Below are 14269 nucleotides of genomic sequence, written 5' to 3'. Positions count from 1 at the left end.
TTTAATTTAACAATGAACACTGTCGAAATCTCCAGGTAATCAAACAGTAGTCAGGTCGTCGCGAAAAGTGAAAATCTCCATGTAAACCTGTTACTTGCTCTTTAAAATTATCTCGCTCTTATAATAGCAGTTCTGACATACAAATACGCTTCCAGCTGGTGGTAAAGGTTGCCAACAAAGATCATTTTGAGGCCTACAAAAAGGGAAAAGCCTCATCCACCTTGAGTATGTAAATTTTCATTTTTCCTATAAACCACTCCCAAAAATTAATTCAAATGTGACACTTCAACTTAATTTTCTTGCCCCCTGAAGCAAAATCACTGTCCTTCCTCTTGAAAAAAGAAAAACAAACCCTATAACAAGTGCGTCAGACGGAATTGTATCGTCTTCCGAGGTCGGCACGCCCGTCTATACACCTGATCGACATTCCATAACTGTCGTGCTAATAACTCAGTTACCTTCAATTTTCAGTTTAAGGTTGAATTTTCAAGAGTTACGAAAATTTGGCTTGTCAACCGGAACTTGCGCGTGCCTCTTTCCTATTTACTGTCTTTAGGAATGCCAGCGTTAATCATTTCGATCACGACTTGTAATCATACTTCTGCAAATACCACGGCGGCTCTTTCTCCACTGACTGGGAGTGGATGTGATATGGTTCAACGAGCATTGTAAGATTTGAAATTTTGACCTGTAGTCTGTAGTAATACAGTTAATAATACAAAAAAAGTCTAGCTAATTCCTGAAACGACGACACCGTTCAACCAATTAAAAATAGATTATTATCAACAGTAATTATTCTTTTCTTGTTTTACCAATAACAGTTATTGATTTACGGATTTATAATTAAGCAGAACCTTGCTTTAGGAGTCTATAGACCTTGATAATAAAGTGATTAAGCATCGCGGAATGCAGGAGGAATCGCATTTGGTAAAATTAAAACAGAGCAATGTCTGCGACTTTTATTACTCTACTTTGTGTTGCTTAATGTGTTACACAAATCACAAAAGTAATAAGATTTTTACCTGCGATTACTGAACTGAACTTTATAAATTTCGAAAGAATTTTAAAAAATCTTAGCAGGAGCAATTCATGACTTAACTCAGTTTGAAAAGATGGATTTAAAGTGTTAGTTATTTAAAATTTGGTATAAATTTAAACATTTTTTCATTTCCTAGGAACAAAAGAAAGCTGGCCGGATATTACATTCACGAGGACATCCCATAAATTTCTAATGTATGTACTTGACTGGGTGTGAAAATGAAGGTTTCGATCCATGCATACAAATTATTCTAGAAAATGTTTGGGACGATAATTTACAAGTTATTTAGCACAAATGCAAAATTATTAATTACTTACATACATATAAATCGTCAATGACAACCAGCACAAGAAATGAGTTGCCATAAATACAACTTTTAAACTTTTAATGAAAACACAAAAGCAATGAACGATTTAATGCGACTCTTAATAAGTAATCTGCATCACATTATGTTATAACTTATAACAATCCAAACATTCAGCATTGTTGGAAAACTGAAAGTTTAAATGGTAATAACTTACACGCACTCACCTCTTTGATATGAATAGACAATTATTGGGCGTCAATAAGAACTGTCACACATATTTTACATTCTGCGAATTCCGCCCCATCGAATCAAGAAATTATTTTAACAAAGAAAATGACTCAGCTTTTACAAATTTTAAGGGCACCAGTTGTCATCGATTTATTTTTTTTATGTCTTGTTGCCTTTTTCAGCGAATTAAAAATATCTCTTATCTATCCAGAAGCAATTAAAGATTCATTATGCAATCTAGAATCCTAACCGGGTGTCATACTACCATACTTGTACCCCATTAATAAGTTTTCATGTTCCGGTGGTGGTGGGTTGTGCATGAATCTGCTGTTGAATTGTTATACGGTTCGTATCGTAACCTTGCGTTAAAATCTTGTGGGGACGTAGTCTATATAAGCTCTGGATAAACTGAAGGTGCGGCTGTTTACCTCTTTGTATTCACATTATCAGTGCCCACCAACATGAGGTTTTATGTGAGTATTTGTTTTTATTTTTTATAGCGCCGTTTGACATTTTTGCGTGTTATGTAACAGTGAGGGGGAAGGGCACAATATTATTGTTTCTAGCTAAATTTACAAATTTTCTGTTATTTTGAACAAGAAAATTTAGTGAAACATAAAATCACCCAGACTTTCAGTTTGCACCTTCAAGGATGTAAAGTTTTGTACTCGATATTGCCAAGGCAATTATCCGTAATTTAACAGGAAACTGAAAGGTTTTGCGTGATTACCCACTGATTTGATTATAAATTTTATAATTTACCGTTAAGTTTAGGTAAATATTTATTTATATTTATTATTTTAAGACGAAGAATGTAACACATTTTGCCAGTGTTTTCATAAAATGATAACTGGTTCAAAACTTGAAGGCCGGTCCTGAATTTTTAAGATAATGCGTGGACACAAATAGGTGTGTTGAAATTCTAAGTAGAGATTCCGTTCACTCTTTCAATTTTAGTTTACGGAAATTGTAAGTCAGCATGACTCAGATCGCTCTTAAATGTCAAAAATAGTCTTTTGCCTCAACCAATTTCTTAAAATTAATGCATTTCCTATTATGTTAAATTTAATGGAAATTAACTTCATCGTTAGCCTTTGTCTTTCAAATTTGTTGAAATTTCTTGTAAACAAATCTATTGTTAATTCTAAATTAGAATTTTGTTTAACATTTTTGTAATTATAACACGTCAAAGTGTTATTGAAGGACGTGGGTAATTTTTCTATAAAGTGGTCAGGAAGTGATCTTATCTCATATTACAGTCATAATCGAATGCAATTGCGTTGAAAGAGGCTTTAGAATCTGATATGATTGGTAGGCTCTAACTGTTTTGTTTGTCAAAGTGTCACTTTGAAAGTTTGTAGGCATAAAATGTCAATTTTTATTTATTAAGTCAACAAGAGTCAATCTACGCATTTTTGTTATTTGATATTGTCAAATTAATAACAAATTAATTTTAATCCCTAATTTTCATGATTGTTTAAATTTGTCAAAGTTTTCATAACTAAACCCCCAAATTTTATACTTGGGGACAACATATTTTTGTGAATTTTTAATGTGTAGACAATCGCCTTCAGCCTTCTCACCTTCGAAACTAAAAAATATTTGCACGTTTATGCAACCAAGAAAACTCTACTGACATTTAAATTGCCTTCCCTTGCAGTTGTTCGTCGCCGCGGTATTTACCGTAGCTGCCGCCCAACGGGAGCAGAAGTACACCACCCCCGTGCCTATCCTTAAGCAAATCAACAAACACAATGAAGATGGTTCATACAGCTACGGTTACGAAGCAGCCGATGGTACTTACAAAATCGAAACTAAATACCCCGATGGTGAAGTCTACGGCAAGTACGGATACATCGACGACCAGGGTCAACTCCGCACTGTTGAATATGGTGCTAGTAGAAGAGGATTTGAACCCGCAGGAAATGAGATCCAAGTGCCTCCACCAACTTTGAAGATTAATAAGAATTACGCGCAGCCTTTGGGAGCTAATGATGAAGATGATGGTCAATATAGGGAAGATCCTAGTGTGTACTACCAAAACGAGCCTTCCTCCAGGTCTCAATCTAGGTATCCTCAATCTCCTCAATCCATTTACAGACAACCTGCCTTTGATTCTCAATTTGATGTTAATCCAGAACCTGCTTACACTCCACAACCAACTTACAGACCACAGAGCATTTATAAACCACAAAGTGCTTATAACCCTCCTGCTTACAGGCCCCAACCTGCTTATACGCCGCAACCTGCTTACAGGCCCCAACCTGCTTTTAGGCCGCAACCTAACTACGGATTCCAGAGTCAACCTAATTATTACAACCCTCCATCACCACCTGCGTACCCCAATTACCACCCCTTCCAAGGTCACCCCGCTACTAATGTGGATATCGTAAGCGGCTCGTACAGTGTAAATTACAGAAAATAATAGTTTTAATTTAAATCTAAATTTGAACGAACTAGTCTTGTTAATTTTAATTCCAGTGTAATTCGCAGGCTTAGTTTAAGTTTAATGTAGCGAGTATTTATGCCCCTCTGGTTCTATATTTAATTGTCTACTGTTGTATGGACAGAAATAAACATGTGATAAAACCGCCTCTGTTTGCCTCCATAAGATCACAAAAGAATTCTGACGTAAATGTCGCTACTTCTTGGGTGGAGTCGGAAAGCCTTGAGCATTCCTCGTCCACAATCATAACCATGGAATATTTTTTTATAAAAAAAATAAATAGGAGCGCTTCATTTTGATCACATTAATTCAAAGTTCATCCTGCGGCCTATTTGGCACAGAAAAACTTGTTGTTTGCTAGTTTCTGTGTCAAGAATAACAGATTTATTAATTATTTATCCACGCCTACGAATCGGGGCTATATTTATCTCAACCAATGCACTGGTAAATTCAAGTTTAAATTCCTCGCCAACGAAAGTAAAATGAACTGAAACATGCAACTATTTAGAAACGGTTAACTGAACTGAAACCATAAGAGTTGTCATTACCATTGCTAAATTGCTTGCATAATTGTAAAAAAATGTTCAAAAATTAGTAAATGCCACATGTTGTAAAATCACAAGCAATGTTTTCGCGGTTAACAAAGCGTGCATTTATTGTAACCTTGCGGATTGATAAGACGCTGGATTTTTGCAACCCGGTAGTGTTGGCAGAAGGTTTTTAAGACTTATTTGGAAGTTTTTCAGAAAAATAATTTAATTAAATTTAATTTTATCACTCTGTTCAGAAAGAAAAAACGTGTTAATGTAAAAGGTACGTTTTTTTATTAAAATTTGTTGTGTTTATTTTTTAATACATAGTTAGGTATAAAACCAGCAAGTGTTTCTAAATAGAGTTCAAAAATCAAAGACGTAGACCAAGATTTATAAACTATTAAAGAGTCTCAAAATACAGATTGTTGCCAACAACATATAGTCTTAAAAAATACGTAGAAAAAATACAAGTTATTAAGATTTCTGATGTATTCAATAAAACTTTAAAATCCCAAGCACTGTCAACATTTTCTTTATTTTACGAAAGAACAATTTTTGGTTCTGATGCCACATAGTTTAAAATTGCCCGTACAAGGTAAGTAAGTGGTTCACTTTATGAAAGTCATTCTTATATTTTCTTACCCCATCTTTTTAATCGAATAGTAAATAAAAGAATTTCTTCATTTCATATTTAAGACCGTTTTTATATCTATAACTAACATAAAATTCTTGCTCTGATTTGCATGACTGGCACAAAGTTTATTAGAGACATATTTTGATAAAAACTGTCCAAATCAAACACATATTTCGATCACAGAATTTAAAAAACTAATTGCCACTTCCGTGAAAAGTATAGATTTTTGTGGCTAAAATTTTGTTACATTTGTTTGTAGAGAGCAAAAATGTATTATAATTTGTTTTTACCGATAAATCTATTTGAAAGCGGTTCTTATAAAATTGTATTAAATAATTCTTCTAATAATTATGTACCATGTTAAAGGTGCAAAATTTAAATTAATAAATTAACAAATCAATGAACAAAAAACAGTTATTCAACTGAGAAAGTAATGTGACACTTTTTTGCATAACATCTTGTGGCACATAAATTTTCTGAATGAATTTTCTTAAGATTCCAACTTACAAAGAAAATTTAGTTTTTTTTGCAAAACATAAACACTATGACTATGACTAACAACAGAACACCTCATTAGAAATCGGCAAACATGACTAGAATGCATTTTTTCTTTATTCATATTATCGGGTGAAGGTTGTCGCTATTGTTATTCAATCTAAAATCCAAGTTCATTATAGGAAAGTTTTGTTATCCTTGAATTTCCAAGTTGTATCCGACAACTTTTAAAAGTGAATCCAGTTTCGTCTCCGCAAAAAAATATTCAAATTTGGTATCGTGCTCGCATAAATTTAACCATTATGTAAATACAATAAGTACATTGCAATGATGCACGAAAGCACTTGACGTAACAAATGTTTAAAATTAAACAGGGATTAAAAAACATATGGGTGCACTTTCGCTTTCTTTATTCCATTATTCAGATCGTGTTGCCGACCTGGGAGAAGTCCCACAGGTAAAACGGCGATTTTTTAAATTGTGATTTATTTGACATTATTTCACCATTTAAACAATTATAAAGACAATTGCACTAGTGTCGTTATTGCTTCAGCAATAAATTATGCTTGCCCACAGAAATATTTTTAATCCGTATAGGAACAGTAATTAAGTTCAGTTTTGCAATTTCCCATTCCGTACCGTAAATTGTATGCATATTTTGCATATTAATAATGATAATAAATTCAATAGCAGGAAATATGTAAAATTTACGAAAAATAAATGTAATAGAAGTACTAGATAAGTATCAAAAAATATGCAACAATTCAGGTTCTTCAAGGGTCCTATATTCAGCAAATTCTTTTTAGGTACTTTTGTTTTTTTGGATAATATCTTTTTTAGAACCCTCAAATTCTTTTAATTTCACAAATCCTTCAAAGCCTTCAAAGACTTAAGCATCTGCTGCTCTTGATGATGATCTTGTTCAGTTGTTTTAGTTTTTCAGATTGTTTAATAATATCTTTGCAGTTTTTCATTCCTTAGAATTTTTCAGTTTAGTCCAATTTACTGTTTGTATTTTTAGAAGACTTTACAGTGGTCCCTCTTTGTACTTAAAGTTAATATCCAAAACTGACCTTTAAGATCTTAGTCTGATCCAGCTTTAACCAAACCGGTTTAAAGATATGTATCGTTTATTGTTTTGGTAACCTTTTCTAAATTTTTACTAGCAACAATTATAATACCAAATCTGTTTTAAAATAAAATTTCAATCATCATAAAAAACTTGATAAAATTAGTTCTTGTGTCACATAATTTTAGGTGTAAAACTAACCAAGTTAATCTTTATCATAATGACAACACCCTCCAAGATTTTTTCTACGAAAACTGAAGAGTTTAGTAGTCTATTGTAGTTTTTATTGGTGTCGACGGTAGCATTACAAATTTAAATTTAGTTCAAAAAATAAAAGTTTCTCTGTTATGTAACGAACCAGATTGCCGTAAAACTTAATCGTATGAATATTGATTGGGCATCGGAAATTTGTAAAACTGCCCTGATTATACAAACGTATACACCCATGCTTGAAGATATGGGTCAATGCTGTAATGATAAAAGAACTCGCAACCGACAGTCGGTAGGTGGTAAAATATTTATACAGATTAAATCTCAGATATTGATGCTTATTTAATGAAGGCTATCAAATTTATGGAGAGGTCTCATCGGTGACTTTTTCATATTTCCACCAAATTGACATTACTTAGAGCTTGAACATGGAAGGTCGCGAATTTACGAACTGTAATGGAAATTTGTAACAATTTTGAGACACCTTGGTGTCATTTTCAAGAACAGTGAGTTATTAAACGTGTAGAATTTATTTGCGGAAATTGGTTATTACAGTGTGAAGAAAAAAAAGACCTGCGTCACAAAATGCAATTTTTACTGTAAACTTGATTTGCTGGTGTTAAAACGCAATGCAGTTTTGGACTTTGGTGTGGATGTTCAACTTTTATACGTGTTATTTAGTAGCCTAGATCCACGTTATTTACTGTTAAACTCGTTCGGTTACTTACATTCATAACTTTGTCGATTAACACACGTCTTACATAAGTAATTGTTCTACTGCATATAATTTTGATCGATAATTAATAGGTACCAAGATATATCTCTTTATTAGTGTTTGACTGATTGACAACAAAATAATGAACAATGCAAATAAATTGCAGATATTAGAATAATCGTGCAAGCTAAATTATTAGACGTGAAGTTCACTTAGCGGTAGTTTTTGAAATGTATTTTAATATGACCACACATTTATAGTTATGGATAATTAAAAATTATCCGACCTTTACATTTTACGACAACTAGAATAGTATCCATGTTAATTAATCATATTCTGGAAACATTTCAATTAATTGTAGGGTTGTCAAGGCTCTCTTTATGTACCTAACTGAAATTAACATTTAATCACGTGCTAAAGAATCTTTACCTACCTAATTTGATATTAATTTCATATTTCTTCCTAGTAGATAAATAAAATAAAAACGAGATAAACACCACGTCTATTACCTCTGACTGGAGGATTCAACCGTTTAATTGATGCTGCCTTTTAATCATTAGCACGCTCCCGACACTTCTATAAATTACAGTCTCCGGCAACGCTGTAATTAAATTTAAAAATCGATAATCACTGATGCTACTCCTGAGTAATCACCTTGGGCCCACACAACACGTCAGCTAAGAAAAAAAAACAATAAACAAAGCTCTGCAGGAACATGCGTGTTCGCTTCCAGCATCACTTCCGGATCCTGTCTAAGCATATTTCACGCCCTTAATAAAGTGCTCTAAATGCATAAACGCGCAATGCACGCCAGTGAAAGGTCCTCCGGGGCACCAGGAACCGGCCCGGAGTTTTGCCAGACTCCGGGACCTTGCCCCTTCCTTAACAGACTCCTTCACCTTATAAAAGGTAAATGGCGACCCCCGCGCTACTTTAGTGCAGTGTCTTCTATCTACAAACATGCTGCCTTTTAGATACGTGAGTACTTTTTTGTATAAAGCCGTGAGTGAAAATTTAGTGGTTGAGTGAGCAGTGCCCTTTTGTCATGGAATTTTCGAATTTGGGTCAATCTTTGGCGAGCAGTGTCGTGTGACATTAACGTAACGCGTTGGGCAAAGTCACGTTTTCTCGCATGATGTAAACGTGATCTTAAGAAATAAATGAGAGCGGGGGTGGAATGCCGCAAGGTGCCGCAAAATGGAATTACCACTTGATTTCAAAATTCCTTTTTTTAACAAACCTTCAAACCACTGGGTGTGCACTTATTGTGTTAATTGTTGCAAGCACTTAATTTCGATCAAGAACAGCCGGTTCGTTTGAGAAACGCTGACACGAGGAAGTTGCCTTGAGATCATTTCACACATTTCTATTGCCATTCTTGAGCAACTCCTCCCTGTTCTTGTTAAAATTTCAATGCCATACACGTACGTTTGCATAAATTATTAATTCCTTCTATGGTTCAATGCTTCGAACATTAAACCAAATACATTATTCATTTCTTTGAAATTTTTGAGGTGTTACGTGGACAATAGAGAGTAAATCTGATAGCAATGACAATTAGTAAGTGATCTAGAAAGTTGAAAGCTCCATTACGTGTCCTCAGGTAGATCAAAGGCGTGGTCCACTGTTGTTGGACATAATACGCTTTTTAAGTGGTGGTCTGCAATCGCAACATTTTTACTTTCGATGCCTAGAAACCCATTTATTTCGTGTTACTTAACGTTGAAACAAGTACTCTTCTGAAAGAAAGTCAAACTGCTTTTTATTCGTTTACACATATATCTGGAATTAATTTTTTGTTCATCTTCAAATGCTGCAGTTGTAACGGTTGACCAAGAACTCAATGTTGCAAAAAATATAACGCAATGCAAATTCTTTGCATTTTATAAAAGATATTTAAATAGATTCGCATCAAAATTTTTATAACTTCTTTCTCCACAGCAATTCTATCCAGATTGTTCATTATATATCTTTTTTTTTTTTTTATTTTTTTTTTATGTTTTGAAGACATAAAAGTGATATGAATGAATTAGTTAAGCCGAAAATTAATTGTTATAATTAAAAGTAAAATTACCCTTTTCAGGTGGCTGTGTTTGCGCTTTTGGCCGTGGCCTTTGCCCAAGATTTTGATTATGACTTGCCACCTAGACCAGCACCACATCGCGTCAAGCCCAGTTATTCTGGACCATCAGCCCCAAGGCCAACACCAGTTGCAATTCTAAAGCAGATCAACAGGTATCTTATCAACCCCCTCAATAATTCAGCCATTTTATAAACAATATTTTAGGCACAATGAAGACGGCTCCTACACCTACGGCTACGAAAGCGGTGATGGTTCCTTCAAAATCGAAACCAAACTCCCAACCGGTGAAGTAAAAGGCAAATACGGTTACGTTGACGACACTGGAAAAGTCCGTGTCATCGAATACGGTGCTACTAAATACGGTTTTGAACCATCTGGTGAAGGCATTACTGTTGCTCCTCCAACTCTCGTCGATGAAACTACCAACAAAGACGGCACTCTTAGCGCCGAGTACGCTGGAGATTATTACGATAACAATTATCAACAGCCTCAGCCGGCTAGAGCCGCTCCTGTTCATAGACCACGACCTCAATCTGAACCCATCTTTGATTTCTCTGGTCCCCAACAGTTCAGTCCCGCTCCACAAAGAAACGCTGCTCCTGTTCCACCCCGCGCTGTAGTTCCTGGAGCGTCACCTGCGGTAACTACACATAATTTTGAATTTGGACCTTCTCCATCAGCGGCTCCAAGACCTGCAGCGAGAAGTTACGCTCCAAGTCCTAGACCGGCGCCTAGACCATCTCCGGTGTACAATGCTAGACCTGCACCTATTGAAGAAGAGTACGGAGAACCTGAACAAGCTCCAGTAAGAAGTCAACCAAGAATCACTTACGCAAGACCTGCACCTATCCCTGCTCCTACCAGAAATCACATTCCTGAGCCACAGTATGCTCCAGCTCCCAGACCTGCTCCTCAGTATGCCCCACGACCACATCCACACTCACAACCTTCTCCTGTGGGACGCAGTGGAGGAATTCTAGACCAACTTGCCAAAGATTATGCTCTCCCTGAAGGTGGAGCAAGTTCTTTGCACGATATTAGTTTTGGATATTATTAAGTTTTCAAATTAATTTTTAGTCATTAATAGTGCGTAATACTGTCGCAACCAAATATTTTTTTGTACGCCCGTGGTAATTTGTACATAAGATACCTCTTTTTCGAAAATTACAATTAGAGCGATAGTATGATGCATTATTATTTATTTTAATAAATATCCGTAATCAACTTTCCGGGTCAAGCTAGTCCTGTGGTTGAAACTGTGCAGAAAAGCAGTTGATATTCAACTGGAGTCATCTAATATCAGATGACGATTTGATGTTTCCTAATTTGAATGGTCTGTACTGTATATAAAAATACTTTCTCAAAATGTCAATTTTTGCTCAAGAAGTGTTAAAATTATTCTCTAATTACTTGCTCAACCTGCTGATGTCTTGATTTAACTCGATCTTTCCTTTGATGTACTTAAATGTTTATAAATGTGTATAAAAATAAAAATTTCAATAAAAAAAGATTTCTGACTACTAAATTAATTTAAACACTTAAATAAGATTTAAAATTGTATGAATAAATTTATATGTAGTTTGATATTCTACAAGAGGTTTTAGACTTTTAAAAAAGCTCGTTTTATACCATTTCCAAACTTGTTTTTGTATTATTGGTTGCCTATAAGAATTTGGTTTCAAATATTCCATTAGTAATAGGAATCCCCTCAGTTAATTTAATATTAAATTTATTTAAATTACATTAAAATTTAAAAAAAGCCTATAATGGATGTGAATGTAGTAGAATATTTTATATACTACACCTTATGTTTCATCAAGACTTAGTTTTTTCGTTATTTCCTAGTCAGAACATTCTCAATGGAAAGCTAATCCACCGCAAAAACAGTTCAAATTTTAAGCTAAAAATATAAGATGCGCTGTTTTTGAGTAAATACATGTGCAATAATTTTTTTCTTTTGTATTCTTGTATATTAGGTCAATATTTTTGAGTTATATAATATGTCTGAGAACATTTTCAGATGTCTAACTTATATCTGACATTTACCTCTCGGAGTTTGCCTCTGCCGCCGAAGAAAATGACCTTCATCAGCAAAACACAGCTGCATATAACTGATGTACCCAAAGTAAAACTCAATTACGATGTTACTTTTACCTTCAGTTAATAAATACAAAAGACAAAGGTACACCACACCCAACAAAAATATGTGTAGTCTGTCCAGTGATGCAATGAGCAATAAGCAAGTGATAGGTGTGTTATTAATTTTGACAGACAATTTATGAGTACGAAGTGAAATTTTTTAAGGAGCTTAAAACGTATATGTTCAACAAAAATTACTTTGAATTTTTGATACGTTCGGCTGATTAGTACTTCCCTACATAATTCTAACAAACTGAACCAACTACTTTTATTTTTTTATGCAATTTTAAGGGTTTATAAATCAATTTTTTTCTACCAGTATCTGAAACTTACACCACGTTCCTGTGATTAATAAAGTCTAAAAGAGCTAAACTATAAAATATAAAAATATAATTTCCATTTATTTTACTACGACGTCTTCACATCGCGGTCAAAAATGATAAACCTTTCATTCTCTCTGATGAATTTTATTACACTAACTCCTTACTAATGCTAACCTTTTATAATCCGAATGATCGAGTAAATCGAACCACATCTTTAGTTACTTTAAGCTTTCTTTATAAAAACCAACGGCTTTACCAAACAAACACCCCAATTTCTTTAAACAATCTTTTTCAAATGAACTTGTTCTTTTTATAAATTAATGTCTACATTCATATCTAAGATTTTAGAGCTGCCCAGAAGTGCTGCCCAACCTCGTATATTCTTTATATTCTTTATAATTTATAATTTAGTGGTTTTAATTGTCCCAACTTTTCGTTAAACAGAATTAGCGAGGAATTAGTTGTTTACTCTACAACTACTAGCATTTTTTATAATTTTTTGTTAAGTCTTAGAAATTGGGTACATTTATTGTGTGTGACTAGTACATCATATTCCATGAACAAATCAGTGAAAATCAGTATAAATAACACTAAATATGTAATACATCAACAATAATCCATTTTTTAATTAAAATTTAGCTCATTAAATAACAATATCCCCAAATAAAGCTTCCAACATAGCTAAACTTTCTTGTCTCTCGTAAAAGTTCGTCCTACTAAACTGTTTTGCATATTAGAGTAGTATACACTAAAAGTCGCTTTATTTCTATCTTTTAAGCTAAAAAGGAAACGCCAGCTTCGTTTTTATAATAATGCATAAAATATCAATTCTGGACTGCACTACCTAATATCTAAATATCCTATTGAAGTTAAGCCAAAGTTTGAAAATTCCGATAATATTTCTCTATTTTACAATAATAATGATTATTATCATTACATGGTTAATTCGTTTCAAACGATTTTATTGCACTCGTAAAATTAATAAAGGAATGTGGTTACTCATTATCCTTGTTTTTGATTGCATCAATTTTATTATAACATTATTATATCCGATCTGAAAATCCTGTATAAAGCGAAATTTCAGAATCATCTCTATCCTGTCTTTTAAATGTTTAGGCTGCGAAATTATATAACCAATAACCGTAATAAATTAAGTTCATTACCAGCAGGTGTTGCATTGAAACGACATTCCTGCAGAGATATCACCTTTATCAATGGATCAGATAAAATATGAACCATTTGGTTGAAACAGTTTGAAGAGTTTATTTTTGTTATGAATTATAGGATATCACATATTTTTGCATAAATAATTTATTAGTCACTATGTCCAAAATCTGCTGCTTGTAACTCATTGGAAAGGTTTATGGCGTTGTATCTTCCTACCTTTTAATTGAGCTACAGAATTTATAATTTTGGTAAATGCCAGAACAGTATGGGTTTTAGTCACGCGAATATCTTGCTTAACGCGGTTTCACTCCGAATTCTTTTTGTGATATTTTGCTCCAAATAACTGAAGATTTGTCGCACTTGACTCAATTTACATATTTTTAGAAAGTATGCAGATGAATAGCATTTAGATGGCATAAGTTGTCAAGCGACTTCTTTTGGTAATAGTGAAAATGATTTGCATAATCTATTTTTTCTACATCTGGATCATCGGCATTTTTAAATAAATTATATAATCACTGTGCCAGATCTTCGGTTGGTCAATGACTAAATCGGCATTTTTCGACCCAAATTCGATGTCATCACAAAATTGATTTGTATGTCTCAAGTGTAATGCGTATAATAATAATTTTATGCACAATAAGCGTGAAGCTACATTCGTTATCTATACAACAATTTGTTTTTCCGTAGATACCCAACCTTGAATTTCCACAATGATGTGAATTCGCAGCCCTGAAACTATCTAAAACATCTGAGTTTTCCACAAAATATAAACACAAACGCATTTTTTATGCAAGTCAGCGATGATGAAGAAACAATAAGCTTTTAACATTGCTGTAATAGTTGATATAATCAACTCCACTGAGTCGCCGCGGTATGTT

General features: G+C 33.7%; 2 protein-coding genes across 3 annotated transcripts; both read left to right on the top strand.

The window, feature by feature from the left end:
- The first annotated feature begins 1937 nt into the window (after positions 1 to 1937).
- Cpr97Eb (Cuticular protein 97Eb) lies at positions 1938 to 4165 on the top strand. Of its 2 annotated transcripts, XM_088039664.1 has the most exons (3): positions 1938 to 2047; positions 3235 to 3644; positions 3795 to 4165. In XM_088039664.1, exons 1-3 carry the CDS (start codon positions 2036 to 2038, stop codon positions 3997 to 3999), a joined length of 627 nt encoding a protein of 208 aa, XP_087895790.1. In that variant the 5' UTR covers positions 1938 to 2035; the 3' UTR covers positions 4000 to 4165. The 2 variants fall into 2 exon arrangements, with proteins under 2 accessions (XP_087895790.1, XP_087895789.1); XM_088039663.1 differs by having other exon boundaries at positions 3235 to 4165.
- A 4385-nt stretch (positions 4166 to 8550) lies between these two features.
- Cpr97Ea (cuticular protein 97Ea) lies at positions 8551 to 11284 on the top strand. The gene is made up of 3 exons (XM_088039478.1): positions 8551 to 8654; positions 9760 to 9911; positions 9964 to 11284. Exons 1-3 carry the CDS (start codon positions 8637 to 8639, stop codon positions 10814 to 10816), a joined length of 1023 nt encoding a protein of 340 aa, XP_087895604.1. The 5' UTR covers positions 8551 to 8636; the 3' UTR covers positions 10817 to 11284.
- Positions 11285 to 14269: the final 2985 nt, after the last annotated feature.

This window comes from Gnatocerus cornutus, chromosome 6 (assembly GCF_029298725.1).
Source record: "Gnatocerus cornutus isolate USDA-ARS CGAHR chromosome 6, icGnaCorn1.1, whole genome shotgun sequence".
NCBI classification, from domain to species: Eukaryota; Metazoa; Arthropoda; class Insecta; order Coleoptera; family Tenebrionidae; genus Gnatocerus; species Gnatocerus cornutus.
The sequence above is the reverse complement of the archived record's forward strand: the minus strand, read 5'-3'. Positions and strand labels throughout refer to the sequence as shown.

Coding starts and splice junctions, on each gene's coding strand:
- Cpr97Ea (XM_088039478.1), top strand. Junction 9,912..9,963: donor ATTCTAAAGCAGATCAACAG/GTATCTTATCAA, acceptor ACAATATTTTAG/GCACAATGAAGACGGCTCCT.